Raw genomic sequence first — 27,269 nt, 5'->3', positions numbered from 1 at the left:
CCATAAGTTGTAAAATGAATAGAAAATATAGTCAAGACATTTTTCTGGCCATTTTGAGCATTTAATCGACCCCACAAATGTGATGCTCCAGAAACTCAATCTGCTCAAAGGAAGGTCAGTTTTATAGCTTCTCTAAAGAGCTCAACTGTTTTCAGCTGTGCTAACATGATTGTACAAGGGTTTTCTAATCATCCATTAGCCTTCTGAGGCAATGAGCAAACACATTGTACCATTAGAACACTGGAGTGAGAGTTGCTGGAAATGGGCCTCTATACACCTATGGAGATATTGCACCAAAAACCACACATTTGCAGCTAGAATAGTCATTTACCACATTAGCAATGTATAGAGTGGATTTCTGATTAGTTTAAAGTGATCTTCATTGAAAAGAACAGTGCTTTTCTTTCAAAAATAAGGAAACTTCAAAGTGACCCCAAACTTTTGAACGGTAGTGTATGTATCGGGGGAGTTGGCCTGAAGTATCACATGATGTTTGGTGCATCTGCGATGGAGCGTGCTCGAGTAGGACGATTCGATTCATGAGCCCTATTCATTCTCTATGGGGAAAAAAACAAAAGAAAAACGACAAGAACAAGAGAACGGGCGTGTTGATCCAAAAGCTGTATACAAGCACACTACACCACTTCGGGCCAGACGTCTCAGAGTTGGAACGGTGTCTCTATCTCGAACGCCCTAAGAGGAGTAGTGGATCCAAAAAACGTGTCGGAATAAGGCAGAATAAGTAAACTTAAGAAGAACAAGCACTCCTTGAGCAAGCACACTAATGACTCTCAGAGGTGTGACTCGAGGTCAGAGTTCAATGTTCAAAGCAGTTTTCAGTTTTAAGAGACACTTTTTCCTCTTGGGCATAATTTGTGACTCAAGGTAGGTGTTACAAGTTTTATGGGAAATGATTTGAAGCTGATGAGGTTTTAGTTAACAACAACAACAACCCAGCACTGACTTCATTTGAATCTGAGAAGAGTTTCTCAGATATTAAATATGCTAAGCTGATTATTTTCACAGGTATCCACTGCTTGCTTATAATTCAAGTGCTGTTTCCTTTCCTTCCAAAAAAAAAAATCGCACTTTCACTTGAATGTTATTTCTCTATATTTTCCAAAGCGCATTTTTAAATTGGAAGACTGAGAGGAAATGCCATGGCTTCTTAACCTCGTGTAAATGAAAATGGGAACACTTCAGGATACAGTTATTTGGCATCTGAAAGTTATTTAGCTGCTTTTTTATTATTATTACTTTATATTCAGCTAGAGAACCCTTTAAAAACAAAATTCAACTAAATCCTTCAGAACATAATCCAGATTTTCAAATATTAGGCTCATGATTTAAATGTGTACAAGGACTTTCTGGCTATTTATTTAATGTTCTGCTGGCACAGCCCATTAGTTGACGCTATTTATGGGCTTAATTATTCTTAATATTTGGATTAAAACCTTGAATTCAAGTTACCGGTCGAGAAGGTTAATACCAATAGGAACTCAATAATAAATATAATACTGGCGATGTTGATAATAGGTTGTAATTTACAGAAAAACAAACAAGCAGGCAAAAACCTTGACCTGGGTCACTAAACCTTGAGTCCGAGTCCAGTCTTGAGTCCCCAATGTTCAAGTTCGAGTCAAGTCCAAGTCATTCAAACAAAGTTCGAGTCGAGTCCACTATTGATCCGAGTCAAGTCCAACACTCCAACCGCACCATTTGACGATGGCTGTTTTAGCGGCATTAACATTAGTTTGTTCCTGAACATGGCGTATGAACAGGTGAATGTGCTTCTCTTTGTCAGGGAGTGTGAAGTATTCTGTCAGAGATGGTTGGGAGAAGTGCAGAAGGTGTGTTTATTAATGCAAGTGAAGACACATAAACAATCCAGAACGGCAGGCAAAATCGTAAAACAGGCAATAGGTCGAGCGAGGCATAAACAGGCTATCGTAGACTCAGCAGAATCAAAGATGAGAAAAAGGAAATCAGGGATCAGGGACCCAAACAAGGAAATAAGGCTTGGTAATGTGTCAGCAATGCAACTCAATACTTCGCAAAGTAAGTGTGTTTTCACAGTTTTTATATCGACACACTGATTGCGCCTTAATCCTGTGCATTTACAAGTCATTTATGGCACGCACACAAGAGTCCACTTGGCACACAGGCTGTCCAGAGCACGCCCGAGAGTCTATCTGATGCACGCGCCAAGCTGCACAGGTGTGACACTCTTGCGTGAAATTAGTACAAAAATTAATGTAGATATGCCAAATTATTATGGCATGTTACAAAAAATAAAGAAAAAATCCGAGTCCTCGTCTCCAATTTACGAGTCCGAATGCAGTTAATTCGCAAGTCCAAGTCGAGTCGCAAGTCCAAGTCGAGTCACAAGTCCTTAAAATTAGGGCACGAGTCAGACTCGAGTACTACAAGCCTGGTTTAGATATTAAAGAAATCACACACACACACAAAAAGGAGGAATGTGTGTACAAGTATAACATTCAGGAAAAATTAAAGTTCATGTAAGAATTTCACAAACACTTAAAAATCTTGGTGATACGTTATTTAAGAAAGACACACATTTCCCAAAAAGAGTATCTTTTTAGATTTATTTGCATCATTAATTTGTCTTTACTAATAGTACTTTCATTAATCTCCCTGAAGCAAGTCATCACCAAAATATTCACCTCTGTCAGCTAATTCACTTAACACAGTCTGATAATTTACTGTATTTCCTTCATAAGATACGGAAGCCACGAGAGGCCATTCATATAATCTTTTTTTTTCACCTTGTTATCCCAAGATAACGACATAATTAATTCAGGATCTCGAGAAAACAACACAACTAATTCGAGATCTCGAGAAAACAAAACCGTTATTCCGAGATCTCGAGAAAACAAAACCGTTATTTCGAGATCTCGAGAAAACAAAACAATTATTTCATGATCTCAGCTGGATCACTGTATCTCCGTCGGTAGAGACGAAGCCGGGCCAGTCTTCTGCGGAGGTGCCGCGGACTAATTTTGAAATTATCCCTTATTAAAAGACTTAATGCAATCTCTCCCTGTGTCAACCCCTGATCAAAATATTGCCTTATTAGGTGATCGATTATTCCAGACATTCTAATGACCAAAGTTGCGTCTATACAGAATGAGAAATAGCCCCAAAGTCAGCATATCACAAGTCTCTTGGCGCACCTGAATGAACCATTTCTCAGCTGTTTACTCGAGATCATGAAATAATTGTTTCGTTTTCTCGAGATCACGGAATAACGGTTTTGTTTTCTCGAGATCTCGAATTAGTTGTGTTGTTTTCTCGAGATCCTGAATGAATTATGTCGTTATCTCGGGATAACAAGGTGAATAAAAAAAAAGGATTATATGAAGGGCCTCTCTTGGCTTCATATAATAAGATTATCAAATTAAGTTTTTTTTTTAATGAAGCGGAGGTCTATTTGCTCTCAAATTTGTATTAATTCTACAATTTCCCATATTTAAGATGTGCACATATCGACTGAAAGAATGATTTTCATGTTCTCAACTTATATGAAATTTTCATTTTTAACACTGTTATGAAGCACTAAGGTCTCACAGCTACATTTACGTATTAAGAGTAAAAATGATAATTACAATTACAGTCGTGTGAGAAAAAGTCTCAGAAGTGGCTTGTGACTGTAGACTTATTACTGGGCAGAGCCACATTAATAATGACATAGTCTGAAACAAAATCATGTCAAGAGGCTATCATGGGTTACTACGGTTGGTCATGACATTTTTGAATATCTCCATCATAGGAAGTTGAGAGTCGAGAACATACGGTCAGAAAGCATGCAGTCGAACAGCTCGTTTTGAGTGGTTTTAGACGCATCTTTGTTCAACTGTATTGAGGCTGAAAGTGTGCTTCCTGTCACAGTGCGTGAGGCGCAAGTTCAAAAGAGCTAATGTCATTATCTACGGTAAAAACGGATCAAAATTAAACATGTTAAAAACCACACAAAACACCTGAAAGTGGGTGAGAAACAAGGTCACTGTGGTGTGCACGCATTTCTGATGGAAGGATATTATCCACATTCTCTTTCAATCGTCGCATAATCCGACAACCGAAATTATTATTATGATTTCAAGATCAGTCAGTGATTTTTGGATCAGCGCCACTCATTTATTCTAATCTCTCAGTCACATGATTGCTTGTTTTCTGTAATTAAGAAGAGACTGTACAAAATGCCTGGGCTGACGAAATGATTTTGACACATCTTTGTGCAGAGCACTGGATTTTCACAGCCTTCTGTTTCTGTAGTATAATACACTTCCACTTACAGACTCAAGGCTCAGGGGATCATAATCCAACTTAGTGTTTGAAAACTGAGAAACTTGAGCTGCTATAAAAAGGAAGCGTTAAATGGATGGTTGTGTTTAATTTGAAACACTTCAGCGGTTCGCTCTCCTCCCTCTCTGACTATCAAACTCCACCAAAAGACGCAGCGTTTGAGCGACAGAAAGGGATGTGAGAGAAGGTGGAGGGAGGGGCACAGAGATACAGACAGATAAGAGAAGTAAGGTTAGTATTTTGCAAAAAGAGAGAGAGAGAGAGGGAGGCAGGATTAAGAAGTGAGTGACAAACAGAATTGCAAAAAAAACAGTCTTTTAAAAAGAAGCATTTCTTGGATGAAAAAAAGGGAACACTTACTAAGGTTACAGTCTATCCCGATACAATCTGGTGGAGAAAGAGAGTGAGATGGTGAGATTAAAAAAAAAAAAAAAAGTTGCAAAAATCATAATAATAAGACATCCTTCAAGGTATAATCTGCAGACGAGCAAACAGCATTGCATGAAGCACACCATCCGGGGACAAGCCGAGAGTCAACCCTGCCCCTTTCGCACAGCTCCACACCCACGGAAACAGGAGCTCAGAAAGTCCACTTCATCCTCGCCATGTGACTTTCTGCTTGTGACACCTGGACTCGTGCACATCAACCTTCTCGCAAGCTAATACACATCAGACTCACCAGTTTATTAGCTACACTTACCTTGCAGGCATTTCCTCTGGCAAACCTGCTGTATATAATCCATCTATACTCTGTAGGTATACAATTACTGAGCAACGGGACTCATTTATCAACCTGGACATGAAAAAAAATCACTTCTATTTTTCTTGCATGAGTATTTCAACCAAAAAAAAAACAAAAAAATGTGGAACCCGAAGAGAACTCCTGAGTCTGTGTAAATGTATATATAAGGATACTCAGTAATGTGAACACTGACTGACGTATAGCCACTGTAATGTTTTTTTTTTTTACAAATGAAATCCTCAAGTCTAAATCGCTTATTTATTTCACTTATCTTTGTCAAATTTGGTCATTTCATATGAATGACCTGAAAAATAGCAATGCAAATCAAACTAGATAGATACTGTGACTAAAGTCACAGTGATTTGCACTAGCTGACCCGGGGGGAAAAACAAACAAACAAACAAACAAACAAAAAACCCTGATTGAAAAAATCATGAAAATTGACGGAGTGAAAAGTGATTGAAAAAAAGCCCGTTTTTCATGGATCATTCCGGTTCGGTGATCCAGATCAGCACCAAAAGTCATAGCAACGTAAATCAGTCCAGAGGTACTCATGTGAAATTTGGTGATGATTCGTTGAAAACTGAGGGAGAAATAACGTTCTAAAAAGCGTTAGGATAATAATAATAATAATAATTAGATAGATACTGTGACTAAAATCACAGTGATTTGTGATAGCTCTTACAAACTGGGATGTCTGGTCACCGTACCCTATAGATCTGGAATGGTAAGAGATAGAGAATGACTCTTAGTGAGGAAAAAAGCCTGTTTTTTCATGGATCATTCCGGTTCGGTGATCCGGATCAGCACCAAAAGTCATAGCAACTTAATTCAGCCGAGTGGTATTCTTCATGTAAAATTTGGTGATGATTGGTTGAAAACTGAGGGAGAAATAGAGTTCTAAAAAAATGTTAGGAGAATAATAATTAGAAGAAGAAGAAGAAGAAGAAGAAGAAGAGAAAGTGGAAAGATCCTGAGTGAGATTAACAGTTTGCACTACTGCTGCTAGGACAAATGAATTCATAAATTTAGACAAATAATACTAGGGATCAGCCCTGTGATGACCTGGCGACTTGTCCAGGGTGTACCCCGCCTTTCGCCCGTAGTCAGCTGGGATAGGCTCCAGCTTGCCTGCGACCCTGTAGAAGGATAAAGCGGCTAGAGATAATGAGATGAGATGAGATACTAGGGATGCAATTAAGCAATAGAAATGGCATTGTATAAACAGTTAGTGTGTTTCTGCAGTAGCTGACACTCTGCAGTGGCTGAGCTGCATTATTGGAAGATTTAATGCATGCTGTCTTTAAGAGGCACTTTTTTGGCTCCTGTTTGTCATTTAGTTGTCATCTTCAGCTTTCTGTAACCTTTGCCTTTTATCGAGTTTATGGACAAGGGCATCACTTAAAGGAGAACTGAAGGCAATTTTTTATTATCAAAATTCTATTTATCTCATTTTTTTTAAATATACTGTAGGAATGCATTTTTGATCGCTATTTTGTCACTGCTAGAGCAAGTTATGAGTGTTTGAAATATGCTCTGTAATATATCAGTCCACATGTCAAAGCAATGGCCGTAAACGAGATTCTTTGAGACCTGTGCGAGACATCGTAGGACGGAAATAAAACGTACAGCGGAAATCAAAGTGACCGACATCTGCCAACGTTGTCAAAAGACGCGCGCGCCCTCTTTCGAATGCTGACGTAATCAAGCCGGAAGTTTTGTTTGTTTTGATAGCAATCAGGAAAGTTTGAAAAAAGTAGGCAGTAATCGTCATTTAAACTCGTTTTTGTGCAATATTTCGTTTGGAAAACAGTTTTCAAAATGGCGGCACTGACACCTGGCTGACACTTCACGTTTCGAAGTCTCGCACAAGTCTCGTGAAGATCGCGCGGATAAGCGACGCCTGCCGTGGACCAAACGAACTAAATTCAACACGGCTAAAAAACGAATAAGCCGATAAGTATAATATTTAATTGCAATTAGTTGCCAATACGAGTCACGATATAAGGTTACTAAAACCCAAAACGTAATTGAATAACACGTTAATTAAGAAATAAAGCAAGTTTAAAAATGACTTCAGTTCTCCTTTAATATAAATCAACTTTGCCATGGATGTCTTCGGTAATTTATTTGACTGATGTTTATTAACGTACACTCATGAGTATGAAGAAAATCAGACTTTGTAAATCCGTCATTTTTGGTAAAGTTTTTTTTTTTTTTTCGGTTTGTGCTACAAAACTTTACTAAATGTTGCAAACAGATTGATAAATGAGGCCCGCTGTGTCATCCCACATCCACCCTGTCCATAAATGGAAAGAGACCATCACTGGCCAGATATTATTTGTGTCTCAAATCATTTTCAGCGCAGCAGTTACCAGTATATGGAAGAGTGTGGGGTGCTGTTATGAGTGTATCATATGCAGCAGTGTGACCTACTTGCCACTTTATTATACACTCAAAAAAAAAAAAAAGAACTCAAACACAACTGGTGCTTGAAATCAGTGTCTACTCCTTCACCAGTGACAGACTTCTACTAAACCACAGACACTGGTTGGATATACTGGATTAGTGGATTGCATCTCAACCCAGCACTGATAACAAGGCTTAAAAAAAAAAAGTGATTGTGCTAATACACCGCCCTGGCAGTGTCAATTCAGTGCTAAAAATAGTCTACGAGCCAAACAATATCTGGTCAGTTATAGTCCTGTGATGGTCCCTTTTCACTCAAGGGGCTGAGACATTGCGACATTGCGTATTAAAAGTCAGTAATTGTACACCTACAACCCCTGGCAAAAAGTATGGAATCACCAGTCTTGGATGAGCACTCATTCACACGTTTTATTCTGTAGAACAAACTCAGATCACAAACATGATACAATAATAAAGTCATTCCAAAGTGCACCTTCTTGGCCTAGAAACACTAAAAGAAATGAAGAAAAAGCATTGTGGAAGTCAGTAAATGTTATTTTTATAGACCAAGCACAGGGAAAAAAATATGGAATCACTCAATTCTGAGGAAAAAAATATGGAATCATGAAAAACAGACAAACAAAAGAACATTCAAAACACATCACTAGGATTTAGTTGCACCACCTCTGGCTTTTATAATGGCTTGCAGTCTCTTAGGCATGGACTTGATGAGTGACAAACAGTATTCTTCATCAATCTGGTGCCAACTCTCTTTGGTTGCAGTCAGGGGCGCCACCAGAAATTTTGGGCCCCATGAAAGATTAGAATTTTGGGCCCGCCAACTTTGCCCACCCTCGTCACAATTGCACTATTGTCATTATTTGACTTTTGATAGCCCATGGACCTTGAGTTTGTGACTTTGTTATTACATTTTGTGTATTAACCTACCAGGGACTAGATGAAAACTGGTCAGTGACTAATTCTGGTGCATTTACAATCACAAATGAAAATTCAAGATTTTGCCACATGCCTTTTTGTGCTAGGACAATTGGTAGTGAAATGTGTGATGTGACTGCTAATAGATCATAGAACACGTAACCATGTCAAACACTTGACTGGTGTCCCTTATTAGCAACACTTTAATCTAGCAAACTGTATATGGCGCTCGCTCATTAAAAACTTCAATCCTAAAGCATTTATGGGTTGTATTGCTGCTTACCTCCTTCTCCAAAGGGGGGTTCAGTGGTTTGGTAGGGCGGAGGTCCCCCTGAGGCTGAATCTGTGCTTATTTAGGGCACCCCATTAGTTATGAAACTGGTTATTAGCACTAGTTATTAGCACCAGCATAACATAATATTTCATCTTGTTTATCACACAAGTCAGTTCAGTTATTAAAATGGAAAAAATGTCACTGTACAAACTGTAAAAGTGTTCTCTTGATAGGCTAATCCAACCACGTTCATACTGTTCACTTACCATTCGCTAATATTTTGAACCCACATGTGAGCGATAGCTACCTTTCTTTGGGAAAAACTGAGTGACCAGTTGCCTGCCTCTCCGGTCCCTCTCAGCTTTCAGCTGCCTTTCTTTACGTTTTTGACAGCCACTCTTCATATTTAGCGATCATAGACTGTACGCACTCCACTGCTGGCTGGCTGGCTGCTGCACCGCGACACAGCAGCAAGTAGCGTTGCACTGATCAACACACAGGTTTAACGCATTGCGCTTCTACCAGAACTGGACCGTACCATTTCGCAAAAGGGGGAGGGTTAAATGGCAATATGTTGAAGAACTCAAGAAATAGACAACCTTGTTCAATTATCTCATTTTACCAGATGGAATATTGCATTGTTGTTATTTCAAAAGTCTTATTAAAATCATTAAACGCATATTATCAGCCCCTTAAAGGGCCCCATGGCAGTGCTGGGCCCCTAGAATTGTTCTAACCTTTCCCCCCCTGGCGGCGCCCATGGTTGCAGTTGCCAGATCAGCTTTGCAGGCCGGAGCCTTGTCGTGGACCATTTTTTTCAATTTCCACCACAAGTTTTCTATTGGGTTGAGATCTGGACTATTTGCAGGCCATGACATTGACTGGATGTGTCTTTCACCAAGGAATGCTTTCACAGTTTTTGCTCTATGGCATGATGCATTGTCATCTTGGAAAGTTATTTCATCATCCCCAAACATCTTTTCAATTGAAGGGATAAGAAAACTGTCCAAAATGTCAATGTAAACCTGTGCATTTATTGAAGAAGTAACCACAGCCATCTCCCCAGTGCCTTTGCCTGACATGCAGCCCCATATCATCAAGGATTGTGGAAATTTGGATGTTTTCTTCAGGCAGTCCTCTTCATAAATCTCACTGGAACGGCACCAAACAAAAGTTCCAGCATCATCACCTAGTCCAATGCAGATTCGTGATTCATCACTGAAGATAACTTTCATCCAGTCATCCACAGTCCATGATTGCTTCTCCTTAGCCCATTGTAGTCTTGTTCTTTTCTGTTTAGGTGTCAATGATGGTTTTCTTTTAGCTTTCCTATATGAAAATCCCATTTCCTTTAGGCGATTTCTCACGGTTCGGTCACATACTTGTACATTGACTCCAGCTTCCTCCCATTTATGCTTCATTTGTTGCGTTGTACTTTTTCGGTTTTCAAGACATATGGCCTTAAGTTTTTTGTCTTGACGCTTTGATGTCTTCCTTGGTCTACCAGTACGCTTGGCTTTAAAAACCTTCCCATGCTGTTTGTACTTGGTCCATATCTTAGGCTACGTTCACACTGCAGGCTGAAGTGACTCAAATCCGATCTTTTCGCCCATATGTGACCTGTATCTGATCTTTTATTGACAATATGAACGACACAGATCCGATTTTTTCAAATCCGACCCAGGCCGTTTGGATATGTGGTGCTAATTCCGATTCCTATCCGCTCTTTTCATATGCGACTTCAGTCTGAACCGCCAGGTCGCATTCATCCGACTTACAGGTCATCAACAAGCCACAAACATCACTATTCTGCGCTGAAGTAGGCGGCGGGTCTCTCAAAAAAGTTACAACAACATGGCGCATAATCACGGGCGCAGATAGAGGGTGGGACGAGTCATATTTAAATTCACCTCGTTCGGTCCCCCCCACTTATAGGGAGGAAAAAACGTCTATGCTGTCTTTCTTTGCATAAGGCAAACCTCACGGAAAAATCAAAAGACTGATTACCATTCGGTTTATTGAGGTGCACAGCAGTGTATACATAGTTGCAACAACTCACATAAAACAAAACAAAGACTGATATTCGGTTGGTTGAGCTGCGCAGACTGCACAGGTTGCGAGCTCGAGCTTGGTTGCTATGGTTACTAACAACAAGTTTGACAGGCATATCGGGGTTGGGGTTGGTTTGCTGGCAGCTTTGTCCCCCCCAGTTTTTTGTCCCCCCCAGTTCAAAAAACGTATCTGCGCCCCTGCGCATGACATCAATGCGAGGGATGCTTCGGGCTGTGAAGGTTCTGAATCTTCTCAATGGAAGGACGCAGAGGTTAGGGAGCTGATTTCCATTTGGGGGGATGCAGCTATTCAAGCTAGATTGGATGGGTCATACCGCAACCGGGCGGTTTTACTTCCGTAAACACTGGCCATGCTCACTGCGTGTGACGTCGTCGTATCCTGCAATGCGCATGCGGAACACTTTTAGGTCGCTTTTCGTTCATACTGAGGATCACATACAAGTCGCATATATTTGTTAATGTGAACGACCTCACAAAAAAATCGGATTTCACAAAAAAATCGGAATTGAGCATTAAGCCTTGCAGTGTGAACGTAGCGTTCGATACAGCTGACTGTGAACAGCCCACATCTTTGGCAACCATGCGTGAAGAGTTACCTTCTTTAAGAAGTTTGACAATCCTCTCTTTTGTTTCAAGAGACATCTCTCTTGTTGGAGCCATGATTCTTACCAATCCACTTGGTCCAGCAGCCCTCCAAGGTGTGATAACTGCGCTGTTTCTAACTGCAGACTAACGAGCAGATCTAATCTGAGGCAGGTGTCAATTTAGGGAAAGGAAATTGACTGGGTGAGTCCTTATTTTCTACCTGAAAATTGAGTGATTCCATATTTTTTTCCTCAGAATTGAGTGATTCCATATTTTTTTTCCCTGTGCTTGGTCTATAAAAGTAACATTTGCTGACTATCACAATGTATTTTCTTCGTTTATTTTAGTGTTTCTGAAGGCCAAGAAGTTGCACTTTGGAATGACTTTATTATTGTATCATGTTTGTGATCTCAGTTTGTTCTACAGAATAAAACGTCTGAATGAGTGCTCATCCAAGACTGGTGATTCCATACTTTTTGCCAGGGGTTGTATATGATAAATATGCAGTGGACAGTATTTTATGACCGTAGGTATGAATGGTAACTCAGTGTATGTGTGAATTAGTACTCTTTTTTTTTTTTTTTCCCTGACAGGCCCATAATATGCACGAGCTCAGGTGAACAGCAGAAGCTACATGGCGAAATGACCGCTCTGTCCATTCGGAGTCTCCTGGAGTGGGTGGAGCCAAAGGGGAAGAAAGGGGCAGCCTGCACCAACAGCCAAGTGCAACAACCCTAACTTACCCAATGAATCTTTTTTTTTTTCCCCTGCTATGCTTTTCTCATCTCAGAAAATGTAGTTCTATACAATGGTATATAATGTTCAGTTGTCTGAGAACGAGGAGCATGGATCGGTCAGTCCATAAATCCTCCATTACTGCTGAAATCTTTGAGGTAAGATAAGTTGGGAGTAGGAACAAAGCTTTTTTGGCATTTGCATAAACATACTAATAAAGATTCATTTAACTAGTGAATGCACTTTTGGCTGTGGTGAGCTCTCGAGCTGTCAACCACTACAGAAGAGTGAGCACAGACAGCCAGGGACCAGCATCACTGACCTACCACACACAAACCTACCCACCCACCCACCCACCCACCTACACAAACACCCCTCCGCACACACAGACAATTTTGTTTTCCATAATGACTCTCGTTCTGAGTAAGATCTCTATTATTCTAGCTGAAATGGTGAGCTGAATGTTAGATTTATAAATGCGGTGAGTGAGAAAAGCCACCCAAGTGCTTTGTTTTTAATCTATTCTCTATCCATTCCATCTGTAGCGCTTCTGAGATTACCATGAACAAGAATCTTGACACATTGTCCTGTATTGAGGCAAGAACTGAAACCATGTGTTAACCCTGTTTTACATGTAATCCTATGAGAAACGGTCTTGAGAAGAGTGAAACGCGTTGCTGGTGAAAATGAATCTAGACAGTGTTGGTACTGTATGGGGCATGGCACGGTGGTGCAGTGGTTATCACTGTCACCTCACAGCAAGGAGGTTCTGGGTTCGAACTTCGCAGCCAACCAGGGTTTTTCTGTCAGTCCAAAGACGTACAGATTAGGTCAATTGGCTACTCTAATTTTCCATGAGTGTGAATGGTTGACCATCCCTGTGATAGATTGGTGACCTGCTCAGGGTGAACCCTTCCTTTCACCTGAAGTCAGCTGGGATTGGCTACAGCTTCCCCTACGACCCTGACGGATAAGTGGTATAGATAAAGGATGGGTGGATGTTGGCATGCTGAACTGAAAATGATCTTCACTGATATCAATCTATAAATATTTCAGACAATCAATCACTGATGCCCAATGCGATGTCCAAACTTAAAGGAGAACTGAAGGCAATTTTATTTGATTATCAAAATCCTATTTCGCTCATTTTATTAAATACAGGAATGCATTTTTGATCGCTATTTTGTCGCTGCTATAGTAAGTTATGAGTGTTTGAAATATGCTCTGTAATACATCAGTCCGTATGTCAAAGCAACGGCTGTAAACGAGATTAATTGAGACCTGTTCGAGACATCGTAGGACGGAAGTAAAACGTACAGCGGAAATCAAAGTGACCGACATCTGCCAACGTTGTCAAAAGACGCGCGCGCCCTCCTTCGAATGCTGATGTAATCAAGCCGGAAGTTTTGTTTGTTTTGATAGCAATCAGGAAAGTTTGAAAAAAGTCGGCAGTAATCGTCATTTAAACTCGTTTTTGTGCAACATTTCATTTGGAAAACAGTTTTCAAAATGCCGGCACTGACACCTGGCTGACACTTCACGTTTCGAAGTCTCGCACAAGTCTCGTGAAGATCGCGCGGGTAAGCGACGCCTGCCGTGGACCAAACGAACTAAATTCAACATGGCTAAAAACCGAATAGGCCGATAAGTATAATATTTAATTGCGATTAGTTGCCAATACGAGTCACGATATAAGGTTACTAAAACCGAAAACATAATTGAATAACACGTTAATTAAGAAATAAAGCAAGTTTAAAAATGACTTCAGTTCTCCTTTAATCTGTGGCTGCTCAAATTTTCTTTATCTTCTACCTCCAAAGCTTTATTTTAATCCTTATTACAGATAATAATAAATCTCGATAACAAGCCAGGCTAGGATTGCTAAGAGCGTTGTTATTGCTACAGGACTCTAGCTAACTCTTTATCTTTAAAAAAAAAAAGCCAAGTGTGAAAGCTTTGCTAAGGGTACTTGCTGAATTCTGTCAATGTTTAATGCACACCATAAAACCATACAACTCTCGTTCCGTCCAACTTTCTAACCCTCAAGCAGTTATAGAGTCATTCCCCATTCTTGAAGGTTTTGTTCTATCGATGAGCTCTCAAGCCCAAACTGAGGCATTTACTGGTTTATGTGTCTACACGAGTAATACTAAGCCCCAAATTTTTCCTTCTCAGAAAGCAGTATCATCTGTAATTATACATATTTATAGCTTACCGACATGTTTCAAATAAAATATGGATTGACACCCAAACAACTGCCTTTAGATTTCTATTAAAGTCAGTCTTAAATAATATGAAAGCAAACAGGTTTCCTTTTTTTCTTGGTAAAGGGAAATCTGTCAAAATCTTGCCCATGTCAATCTGTATCTGTATTTTTATCAATGTGCCTGAAAAGAGGCTGAAGTGATGAAATTATACATTTGTGAAGGTACTTGTGTCCCAATGGGACTCTGCTCTTCCAAACAATCTTTCTTTTTTCCTAATCACGATGTTATCTGGTAGGAAACGGCGGCAGGTCTGTAGGAAATGGAGCATAAATCCTTTAATTGGGAGATCTCAATTTCCAGCCGGTGGCTGAGCGATGCATGTCGTCTACACTTCAACGCCCTGCCACACGCTACAAATTCACACAAACGCTGGAGCCACATCAAATATTTAAGATGTTTTCATGCTTTCCATTTTTGGCTTATTGAAGGCATATGCAATCTATTTTCCCCTGGGTTTGGATAATTGGAATAAGAGCCTAACTGGGATACGCAACATTGAATAAGATATTTATATGAGAGGTGTCAGGGCCAGAATGATATTTATGTCAGATTGGAATATGCACTGAAATGTGATTATTTACACTGTGCATGGAGCAGAATGGATATGAAGTCTGTGCCCTCAGTGCCAAATTTCCAGGCACTTCCACTGACTGTGGATCGAGACGCAGAGAGCAGAAAGAGCTTCAGTCACGTCTACTGGGACAGTGGGGTCGGGACGGTTGGGGTGAGGGGGATGGTAGGCAAAGGGGGACTTAAAGAAGAAAACCACTGGATTTCACAGATCAAAGGCTTATTATCCACTACGCTAAATCCTGTAAGTGAGCTGGTCTCCTGGCTGTTCGCTCCAGAGCTGCAGACAAGATAGCCATTGAAGGCTGCAGAGATAGAGTGAAAGTTTTGCTGAGAAAAGAGGAGAAGAGAAAAGAGGAGAAGAGAAGATGGGAAGAGAAGAGAAAACAGGAGAAGAGAAGAGAAAACAGGAGAAGAGAAGAGAAGAGAAGAGAAGAGAAGAGAAGAGAAGAGAAGAGAAGAGAAGAGAAGAGAAGAGAAGAGAAGATGGGCAGAGAGGGAAAGAGAAGAGAAAACAGAAGAGAAGACAGGAAGAGAAGAAAAGAAAAGAGAAAACAGGAAGAGAAGAGAAAATGGAAAGAAAAGAAAAGAGAAAACAAGAAAAGAAGAGAAGAGAAGATGGGCAGAGAGGGAAAGAGAAGAGAAAAGAAAATGGAAAGAAAAGAAAAGAGAAAACAGGAAGAGAAGAGAAGAGAAGAGAAGAGAAGAGAAGAGAAGAGAAGAGAAGAGAAGAGAAGAGAAGAGAAGAGAAAACAGGGGAAGGGAAGAGAAGAGAAGAGAAGAGAAGAGAAGAGAAGAGAAGAGAAGAGAAGAGAAGAGAAGAGAAGAGAAGAGAAGATGGGAAGAGAAAACAGGGGAAGAGAAGAGAAGACAGAGGAAGAGAAGAGAAGAGAAGAGAAGAGAAGAGAAGAGAAGACAGAGGAAGAGAAGAGAAAATGGGGCAGAGAAGAGAAGAGAAAACAGAGGAAGGGAGGGGAAAAGAAGAGAAGAGAAAACGGGAAGAGAAGAGAAAATGGGGCAGAGAAGAGAAGCAAACATGGGGAAGAGAAGAGAAGACAGAGGAAGAGAAGAGAAGAGAAGAGAAGAGAAGAGAAGAGAAGAGAAGAGAAGAGAAGAGAAGAGAAGAGAAGAGAAAACAGAGGAAGAGAAAACGGGAAGAGAAGAAAAGAAATGAGAAAATGGGAAGAGAAAACAGGGGAAGAGAAGAGAAGACAGAGGAAGAGAAGAGATAAGAGAGGAAGAGGAGAAAACAGAGGAAGAGAAGAGAAAATGGGGCAGAGAAGAGAAAACAGAGGAAGGGAGGGGAAAAGAAGAGAAGAGAAAATGGGAAGAGAAGAGAAGAGAAGAGAAGAGAAGAGAAGAGAAAGCAGAGGAATAAAAGAGAAAACAGTTAGAGAGGGGAAAAGAAGAGAAGAGAAAACGGGAAGAGAAGAGAAGAGAAGAGAAGAGAAGAGAAGAGAAGCAAAAATGGGGAAGAGAAGAGAAGAGAAGAGAAGAGAAGAGAAGAGAAGAGAAGAGAAGATGGGGCAGAGAAGTGAAGCGAAAACAGGAGAAGAGAAGAGAAGAGAAGAGAAGAGAAGAGAAGAGAAGAGAAGAGAAGAGAAGAGAAAATGGGGCAGAGAAGAGAAAACAGGAAGGGAGGGGAAAAGAAGAGAAGAGAAAACGGGAAGAGAAGAGAAGAGAAGAGAAGAGAAGAGAAGAGAAGAGAAAATGGGGCAAAGAAGAGAAGCAAACATGGGGAAGAGAAGAGAAGAGAAGAGAAGAGAAGAGAAGAGAAGAGAAGAGAAGAGAAGAGAAGAGAAGAGAAGAGAAAACAGGGGAAGAGAATGGAAGAGAAAACGGGAAGAGAAGAAAAGAAAAGAGAAAACGGGAAGAGAAAACAGGGGAAGAGAAGAGGAAACAGAGGAAGAGAAGAGATGAATAATGGCGTTTGGGAACCACAGAACCCCATGTGATGTAGAACAGTGCCACCTGCTGACTCTACCCTCAGCACTGTTAATGCCTTTGGACATCGTCCAGACAGCAGTCAATGCCAGGGCCAGATGGTGAAGGTTACCTAAATTGACGGTGAGTTTGACTTTTCCCCCGTCCAGCTCCAGGCGCAGGGTGTCGGCGGACTCTGAGGAGGTGGTGGCCATGAGCAGACCATAAGCCCTCTGGGACATGAAGCGTAGCGAGACGTCCTCGGCTTCTGTGTGCATGGCGCGAGGCATGAGCACCTTCAGGAACATACTGCCATCGTAACTCAGCACTGTAGACTCTGCACAGGAGAAACACCAAACACGGAGTTATCATCTTTTATTGCTGATTATTCACAATTCAAACACAGTGTGGGTGTGACACGGCACATTTTGGTTTTTGTTTATTATAGTATCACACCCCATGCTGGTTTATTCTTCCTTACATACAATATAATTCCTTCATGCCTGAATTTTTTCAGGATATCAGCATAACACACTGAATGCTACAGAAGAAGTAATGTATGATCACTAACAGTCTGCAGATACCACATCAGGGTGTTTCCACTTGAGACACTGGTTCAAATAGAAGTGCAATATTTTCTTATGATTACCCAAAATACGCTTCATATGTGCACTAATATAACGGAAATAAGAATGTGCAGCGACGAGGGTGAGATCGGCGCAGGTAGAAGCAACCAGCTGGCTGACAGAACTAACGGCAAATATGATTTCCTGTCTCAGTGTGCAACGTTCAGTAAATCAGAACGCTTTAAAGCACATCACCTTGCGAGGCTTATTTGTTCTGTTTATTCTTGTTCCATCCATAATGACACATCAACAGTATGGTTCTTGTTTAGCACCTATAGTTGATTTCTTTTTTTTTTTTTTTTGGTTATAGGGGAAAAAAACTGTCAGTTGTATGCTGGCGGATTTTTGTCCGTGCAGATGCAAGAATAGCATCTGAGGGAAAAAAATGGAAACCAAATGAACAATATCACAACAATAAATCATTAAGTAATAAAATACAGTCTTTAAATCATAGCTTGTTCTGTGCACTGAGTGCTGTGTTATCTGCTAACTAATGTAATTAATCTTATGCTAATTGCGTATATGGAGGCTTTAAAATGAATGCCATCCCCACCTCCAAAACTCTATGAAAAATATACGTATGATTTCCATGAATATCTCAGCCATAAATGTGACCACTGTAAGACTATAATATGATTTGGATCGGTCCTAGTGACTGCAAATATTAATCCACGATTTCTTTATTTCATAACATCCTCAAAATGTCCAAAGAAATAAGACTAATAGTGAAAAATAATGATCTTATTATCTAATTTGAACATCCCAGCTAATTTGTCTTTCATTCAAGCTAAATTTAATTCAGTTCCATAGCAACAGGACTGATATTTAAATCCCACTAATTTCAACATTTGGTCTCCATTAGACAGCCGTTAACGATGGGCTCCTCTCGTTGTTATTCCACTTACAGACAACAGATGGCAGAAGTGAGTTAGAAATCCCACAGCACTACCAGAACACAAACAAAAGGCAAAGTGAATTTGTGTCACTGTGAATAAGATTCCGTTTCTGTAAGCTTCGTGGTTCGTGTGGCATTACTCATTTCTGCTCAGATCACAAATAGTACAATGCAGTACAATGCGCCAAAGTTCCCTCTTCTCTCTTCCCTCCACCCTAAAGCCTCTCCACCCTCACCAGTTTCACAGCTGGGTCCGAGGTATCCGGTACCGGTGCAGTCGCATATGTGACGGTTCCAGCCTTCGGTGCAGTGGCCGCCGTGGGCACAGGGCTCGGTGCTGCAGCGCCGGTGGGTCTCACGTGTGCAGGAAACACTGACGCCTGCTGCGCTCTGCAGCTCGGCGAGACGCCGCAGGTCCCGACTCCGGCCGTCCACAAACATGTCCCGCATGCAGCCCACGAAGCCCAACCGCAGAGATGCTGTCCACACCTCAGGGGGCAGAGGAAGAGCCTTGCTTTCTTCAGGGAGACCGCCAAGATACATCTCACCATCCAGGTCCAGGATCTCGCTGCCTTCGTTGGTAGAGAAGGGCATGCTGCGGCCGTTAACTGAAATGGAGCCTGAAGGAAGAAGGGGTGAGTGGTCAGAAAGAGACTTTGTTAACATTAGATAATATTGACATGTGGGTTGTAATAATCCAAAGCTCATAGCATTCAAAAACTCTGCTGTGAAGTAGGGCATGAGCAAGTGCTGTCCTTGGGATCAGTATCAACATCCTTATCATCTACATTGGAGATTTGAACCAGCCTTCCACTAGCCTTCTCTCGGTCATACGGTATATGGATCTCAAGCTACAGATAGCCACGAATTCATTTTAACCCTTAATAGTCTGAATGTGATGGCACCAGCACCAGAAAAGATCATCATTTACGTACTGTTTAATAATCTAGGAATTGTCAGTTGAACAGGCAAAAAAAAAAAGATGGAAAATATGCTTTTTGGTTGGATTGGCTGGATTATAAACTGCACTCTGCAAATGTCTGCATTATTATTCATCTCTGTTTGAATCCCTAGGTGTATATTAGTCGTTATAAACAGCAGGCCAACAGCTTTCAAACACGACCTTCTGACCAATCATACATTTTGTTCTTCAGTCCTTATGCCAATCTTAATCTGTTTATTTAACAACAGTTTTATGCATGGCAGCACGGTGATGTAGTGGTTAGCGCTGTCGCCTCACAGTAAGAAGGTTCTGGGTTTGAGCCCAGGAGCTGATGGGGGGCCTTTCTGTGCGGAGTTTGCATGTTCTCCCCGTGTCCGCGTGGGTTTCCTCCGGGTGCTCCGGTTTCCTCCACAGTCCAAAGACATGTGGTTAGGTTAGCTGGTGACTCTAAATTGACCGTAGGTGTGAATGTGAGTGTGATTGTGTCTATGTGTCAGCCCTGTGATGACCTGGCGACTTGTCCAGGGTGTACCCCGCCTTTCGCCCGTAGTCAGCTGGGATAGGCTCCAGCTTGCCCGCAACCCTGCACAGGATAAGCGGCTACAGATAAGATAATGGATGGATGGATGGATTTGTGTGCTTCATCAACCCAGCAATGCTGAAAAAATAATATAAAACACTACATGTATTTTCAAATGGGAGCATTTTTTTTGCCTGTTAATCCTAAGTATCAAAACCAAGCAATATTTTCACGACTGGTTTTTAAATGCAAGTTGAAGCTTTATGATCTCTGAATTTCACAGCCTCTTTTAAATCAGTAAGAGCATTTCCTGTTCTCTGGATACGACTGGGGGAAATTTTGTTTCCCTACATTGGTATTGTACTTGTTTAATCTACAGTACATAAGCATTTGGTAGCTAACGGTAGCATTAGTTTAATACACGCCCTGGTTTCTGTCATTGGCCCTGTATTAGTTAATATTTGTACTGTGATACTAAATGGTTTCCAGATTCAATCACAGATTTAAAAAAAAAAAAGATACCAGGTAGCCAAAAAAGTCTAAAATCCAAGATCTTCATCCATCCATCATCTGCAGCCGCTTATCCTGTCCTACAGGGTCGTGGGCAAGCTGGAGCCTATCCCAGCTGACTATGGGCGAGAGGCGGGGTACACCCTGGACAAGTCGCCAGGTCATCGCAGGGCTAATCCAAGATCTTGGAAATTTAATTCAACGAGTTCTTTCTTTTAAGGCCTTTAATTCGTTTCAACCAAACTCAAGTTTGGATCTAGTGTGAAAACCATGGACTCCAAGGGCTAGGTGTCAAATAACATGCGTTTTGGTAATTTTGGTCAATACACAAACTGATCATACATATAAAATTGCTGGATTCATTTTGCATATGAAAGATTAGCTCTTCATTAGTGTAAATCAATAGAAACACTAATTAAATAAATAACAGTGCATCAGCTTAATAAGCATCAATAGGGACAATAACAGTGTGTACCTATCATCTTCTATTTATAAAAGATTTTCACAGCAGGGGAGACATATAAAACTGCACAATCGATCCATAGCGCAGAAGGAATTTGTTGGTGTGAAAACAAACCCAGAATTGATCCTGGATACATACTCAAGTATTCAGGCTGTATAGATACCCTTAAACACGGAATCCTCCGACAAATGTGTTTCAATCTAGTGACTTTATTTTTCTCCAAAAAGCTCATCTTCATGGTGTTTAAAAATGTATTTTCCCATCAGATTGATAAAAGCTGGTACACTAAAGTGCATACATATAGCGAGACTATACTTTGGAAGTATCTTTAATGTATTTATCAGACAGTATTTAGGAGAACACTATTTGTCTCCACTGTTTTTTTTTTTTATTGATTGCTTTATGTATTGCTACCTTTTTCAAACTTCATTGTAGAGTTTATACACTTACACAAGTCCTCATGTCTATTTTGAATGTGTGCTTTTTCAGTGCAGACTAGACCACTTGAAAACTTGCATTAGTTGGACTAGAAACTTTTAGATGATGAACCCTCACAGGTTGATCAAGTACTTTTTATAATTGTGCCTTCTGCTGCATGCTCTTTTTGTAAGTAGCTCTGAATAAAAACATCTGCCAAATGACGAAATGTAAAAATGTAATATAAATGCACAATGTGAAATATGCATCAGACAGGTCGTGGGTGGAACGTCGGAAGCTAAGACGAGAGGAAGATGAGCATTAGATGTGGATTAATCCATAATGGATAATGGATGCATATTCACTTTTTTTCCACTGAGACTTTGGCAAGTTTGGTCAAATATGAGAGTGGAAGGTTATGTATGAAACCTTGGTAGAATGCCAGGATGGTTTTGTTCTGAGCGGAGTTTTCAGGTTTACCCATTTCCTTGATGAGTACCAACAGAAAAGGCATCACCTGGTGACCATGACCACACATGAGCAGCCTATAAAAAGTGCTGTTACATAATATTCATCCACCGGCCATTTTTATCAACCCAAGTGACCCAGGTAACCTGGTGGTCTTCCACTCAGCTTTAGTAGCTCAATAATATACAAACCTTGCACTCTACTTCCTTTTGTTCAGAACTGTCAGGACAGCTTCCTTCAGAACTGTTGGAGTTTCCCGTTTGCATGCTTCCTTGCTGAGTACCAACAGAAAAGTTGTCACCTCATGACAATGACCATGGCCCCACATAGGTTGTCTACAAACGTTCCTGTAATGCTCATCCTCTGGCCACTCTCAACCAAGACAGTTTCCTTCAGAACTAGTGACATTTTCCGGTTTGCTTGTCAAATACCAACAGAAAAGTTGTCACCTCTTAACCATGACTGTTTTTGCTTGAGTATTTTTGTCCGCTGGTTGTGGTGTAGCTCCGGACCCAGTTTTGGGCGTCGGTTCCCTCCAGGCCTTGGTTCGCCATGGGTGATGCCTGTGCTCATAGCTATGGATTGCAGTGAGCTCGTTGCTCTTTTAACATCGTGGTTGTCCAGTGCTCTGTGCAGCAGTGCTTTAGTGCTTGGCGTGATGTTCCGAGCGATGTTGCTCGGTAGCGTCGCGGCGGCTGTGCAGGCGGTTTGGGACATACCAGCGCTCTGCATGGTGGTGTGTCTGTGCTTGCTTTGTGGATCCATGGCGTGGTGTTCCGAGTGATGTTGCCAGGTGCCATCGCGGCGGCTGTGCTGGCGGTGTGGGACTTGTTTTCATGCGCCTTTTGGTGGGACTGTGGCTGCTATACCATTGGAATGACATCCTGACCTTTATTTGGTGGACTTTTTTTTTTCTTCCTAGAATTGTAAAGCGACCTTGGGTTTTGAGAAAGGCGCTATATAAATTGAATGTATTATTCTTATTATTATTACGACTGTGGCCCACATGGGCTGCCTATAAAGGGTCCCACTATATCTTGTTAATCTACTAGACATTCTCATCAACAGGAGTGACCCAAGGTGGCCTTGCAGTTGTAGAACCATGTGCATAACCGTCTGCTCTACTTCCTTTCCTTCCAAATCACACGAACAGCTTGCTACTAGTGGAGGTCATCACAAGAGTTTTTAATGCACCTGGCGTACCTTATCAGACAACAACCACACTCGTAAATACCATTATTATAGCTTTTATTGTACCATTATGATACCATTATTGAGATTTGCTGATAGTCTACTGGGTGGCACAGTGGTGTCGTGGTTAGCAGTGTCGCCTCACTGCAAGAAGGTCCTGGGTTCGAGCCCAGTGGCTGACGGGGGCCTTTCTGTGTGAAGTTGGCATGTTCTTGCCATGTCTGTGTGGGTTCCCTCTGGGTGCTCCAGTTTCCCCCACAGTCCAAAGACATGCAAGTTAGGCTAAATGGTGGCTCTAAATTGCCCGTAGGTGTGAATGTGAATGGTTGTCTGTGTCTATGTGTCAGCCCTGCGATGATCTGGTGACTTGTCCAAGATGTACCCCGCCTCTTGCCCATAGTCAGCTGGGGTATGCTCCAGTTTGCCCGCAACCCTGCACAGGATAAGCGGTTACGGTTATTGGATGGATGATAGTCTACTGAGGATAGAAATCACTCATGTGCTCATACTGATATTAAGGATAAGAATTGTCTTGAGACCAGGCCTGGAATTTTGTCATTTTAGGGGCACGGCCACTTGGCCTTTTGTGCTGTCAATTTTTTGAGGGCACGAAGGCCAAAAGCCAGGGCACCAAGGCCATAAAATAAAACAATGATTTTAAGTTCACGTCTATAATGAATTTAATTTAAGGACTAATGACTCTTCTGAGGAAGATTGGAGTCTCAGTCGAAACTATCAAGCAGGTAAAGAAACATCTCCTACACTACTATGTCTGAAGATAAGAAAATATTGAACACATCTAAACTTATCAATCCATCACTCACTTCAAAAATTGTAAAACTTATTAAACCTATATCCTCCCATAATTTTTGTTCAATTGACACTGAATGTGCAAGAGCATCTTCAGACTGTACTACTACGCAGATTTTTGATTAATCAAAATTGAGCCTGGAGTACATCAAAATGTTTGACTGTAAATGGAACATATACTAGCATGCAGGCTACTGATTAACCCATAAGAGCCCAGACCGATTTCTCAATCAAGGAAAATTATTGAGGAAATAAAATGAACTAAAATAGACGACAAAGAAAACATTTCTGACCTTTTATTTTTTAAAATAGCACTTCCATGTCTCAAGATCTGAAATATTAAATTGCATGCAGAACACTGCAACACTATTACACTGTTAACCCCAAAGTTCATTCTATGAAAACAGTTTGAGTGAATACCACTTTTAAAGATTAGTTTTATTGCATTACTTAAACAGTATGAGTATATGAAGAGTATATGAGACGGTCATTGGGTGTACTCATTTGTAATTTAAACAAAAACTGTCATGTTTTACCTCAGGCCACAGTGCTGCCCTGTTGTGATCGGCTCAAAACTCGAGACAAGTCTGTGCTTGTCCGTTGACGGCTACAGAGGAAGTTGCGCCATTTTCTAATTTACACAGAGCAATTTAAGGTCTTTGCACTTTTGACAGCAAGCTAATTAGCATTTGTTACCAGCTACAGTCGGTACTCGGCATGTTAAAAGTGGGTCAACGTTGTAACGACATAACGTTACTGTACAAGCAATGCTTATTTAACGGTAACAAACTTAAGCCCTATATGTTGAAATTCCTATCTTATTCGTTTGTTAATTTATCACACAGTCTTACCTCAGTCAAATTCTTCCCTCCTTCTGTGAAAATTCAACGTCTGAGACGTGGACACAAGTGGGCAGGGGATGCGTTTGATTAAGTCTCCTGGTTGGCTGGTGATAGATTGGTGTCATTATAGCACGTCGGAGCGGTTCATGCCAGGCTCGAATCCGATCCACCACTGATGAGTTGTCCAATAAGAATCCAGAATGTCATCAAAAGACGCAGGTGATGTTAAAGCCTATTGAGGTTTTTCACCCACGTGACCAAGTCATGTGATGCATCGTTAGGCTGCAATTTTGGACGGCACGGCTCGAATCAGTTTGAATGCGAGGAAGGCGACAAACGAAAAACATAAAAGAAAAAGGAGCGAGATGCAGAAAACACCTTCACTATGCAGCGACGTAGGGCATTTACAGGGCGAGCAGAGGGAGAGGTATTTGCAAAAATTGAGGTTAGCAGGCTTAGAGAACGACGTTTACCTGCTTCCACCAGGATTGTTCACTGACGTACAGAAGTACACGAAGCCCTCGTCTTTACCTGACTTCGGCCCACATGATCTGTATACCTATGTCGTTAAAAACCCATCGCCATACACAGGTATTGATCTGAAAGCGTATAAGAGTTTGGATGCCTACAAATATTTTGTGTCAGGCTGGGTAACATGCCTACATCAGCGGGTCGTCCCTGGAGCCGGTGGTCGCCATCTTATTACAGCTAAGGTTTGTTCACATTTTCATTTACTTTCGGTCCTCAGGATAAACAAAATGTTATTAAATGTCATTGAAATAACTTCTTAGTCTGTTGAGACATGGCCCGTTATAAATTTGCTGTTACCAGGCAATGACCAAGAACTGTATCATTAGGGTTGGTGTCTGTGTTGTAGCAGTGTACTAGCAGCTAGCTGTTAGCACTAGCTAATGTCAACAACATAGTAGCTGGTATGTTACTGTAGCAATGTTTACGTTCAGTCATTGGGATGACTGTTAAAACCTTTCAGTCTCAAGTTTTTCCTTTACTGTATTTACTAGTTTACTGTAATTATGATCCGGCAGCTATTTACACCGGATCCAGTGTAAATAGCTGCCGGAGTGCGCTCCAGCTTGCTCCCCCTCAAATTAAGCAGCGCGCTCCGGAACCTCGGCCGGAGCACTCCGGGAGCAAGCCGGAGCGCGCTGCTTAATTTGAGGGGGAGCAAGCCGGAGCGCGCTCCGGCAGCTATTTACACTGGATCCGGTGTAAATAGCTGCCGGATCATAATTACAGTAAACTAGTAAATACAGTAAAGGAAAAACTTGAGACTGAAAGGTTTTAACAGTCATCCAAATGACTGAACGTAAACATTGCTACAGTAACATACAGTACTAGCTACTATGTTGTTGACATTAGCTAGCTTGACCTTCAAAATGGCGGACACCGGGGCGTCACGTGACCCTGTGACGTCAGGTGAAAAACCTCAATAGGCAGTCACGAGGCAGACTACAAAACCGCAAAAACGCAGGGCATCAAGGCCACTGTGGCCTTATGGCAGATATTTTTTTCCAAGGGCACAAGGCCAAATTGAGAGGGCACGAGGGCCATGGCCCTCGTGAAATTCCTGCCCTGCTTGAGACTATTCTTTTGAGTTTGAGGATCACCCAAAACCACAGACACAGGGCCTATAATGAAGCAACAGTCAGTCTGTACAATATGACAAATGAAGACGGTGAGCTTCATGTTGCTGTTATGCATACGTATATCCAAAAGTGCCTCCCAGGAGTTAGCCATATTTCAAGCTGAATGGCATTTCACAGATGAAGGCACTTCATGACTCATGCATGCACAAGCCCTTGCTTTAACCAATGGGTTAAACAAGGAAAGCTTCTTATAATGCTTCCCAAAGCACAAACAGTTGGCCCACCAGCTGGCCATCACTTTCACATCATGTTTGAGAGCCCCTACTGGACACAGGGTTAGTCTGGGAACATTCTCATTTGCAAGAACAGACAGGTTTGTTTGGTATTTTTAAAATATTATGGCATTAGTATTTTTGGCAGGGTTCAGTCACAGTGTGGTACATTTGAACTCTGATCCCCAAAGCAGACACTGCATGTGAGTGATAAATTCAACTCACAGATTCATCTGGCCATAGTAATGGCCCCCCCCCAAAAAATAATTACAAGTCTTACATTTTATCCCCATTTTACATTTGTTCATATGACAAGTTGCACTAAGTCTAGGACCCACTATGCGATCAAATCAATGTTTTGTGCGAAATACATTCAGATACATTTCCACACCTTTATTAATAGCTTTGACTAGTTTATGTGCACCCAATAGCAAACTATCAGTTTGTCCCATATTCACATTTAGGGTAGACCAAGAGAGAGAGACAGAGAGAGAGAGAGAGAGAGATCTCAACCTCCAGAACACTGTTCATGGTGTAAGACATGAGGTTTATGCCAAGTGTTTTGCTCACAGTGAGAAAACTTTCCACTTGCTGCAAACTAGAGCATAAATATAGAACATGGGCACTTACAAGATGTCTGACTCTTGGCAAACTGGCCAGTATAATGGGCTCTTTTGCTCTGCTATAGGGGATACTTACTTGGTGCCATAGATAACCAAAAGGAAAGGGTACATCACTCTGCTAATGTGAAAGCAGAGTATTTCCTGTATACCACAGCATACAGGAATGGAAATGTAGAAATACATATTTCAGATCTATGGTCACAACTAATTGTGTTTGTTCACTGTTCACTGGCATCACATCTGATA

At 41.2% G+C, this 27,269-nt stretch overlaps 1 protein-coding gene across 1 annotated transcript in view; it reads right to left on the bottom strand.

Annotated features, from left to right (window-relative positions):
- The window catches only part of nrxn2a (neurexin 2a), an 833,732-nt gene that overhangs the window by 554,762 nt on the left and 251,701 nt on the right, over nucleotides 1–27,269 (bottom strand). The window contains exons 9-11 of the mRNA XM_060936298.1: nucleotides 18,594–18,977; nucleotides 16,970–17,173; nucleotides 4,684–4,710 (exon numbers count right to left, since the gene is read on the bottom strand). Of these exons, the coding sequence (XP_060792281.1) occupies nucleotides 4,684–4,710; nucleotides 16,970–17,173; nucleotides 18,594–18,977 (615 nt within the window). The remainder of the gene's footprint in view (nucleotides 1–4,683; nucleotides 4,711–16,969; nucleotides 17,174–18,593; nucleotides 18,978–27,269) is intronic.

The sequence above is a fragment of the Neoarius graeffei genome, chromosome 12 (genome assembly GCF_027579695.1).
Source record: "Neoarius graeffei isolate fNeoGra1 chromosome 12, fNeoGra1.pri, whole genome shotgun sequence".
Lineage (NCBI taxonomy): Eukaryota > Metazoa > Chordata > Actinopteri > Siluriformes > Ariidae > Neoarius > Neoarius graeffei.
Note: the sequence above shows the minus strand (reverse complement) of the source record. Positions and strands in the feature narration are given on the sequence as shown.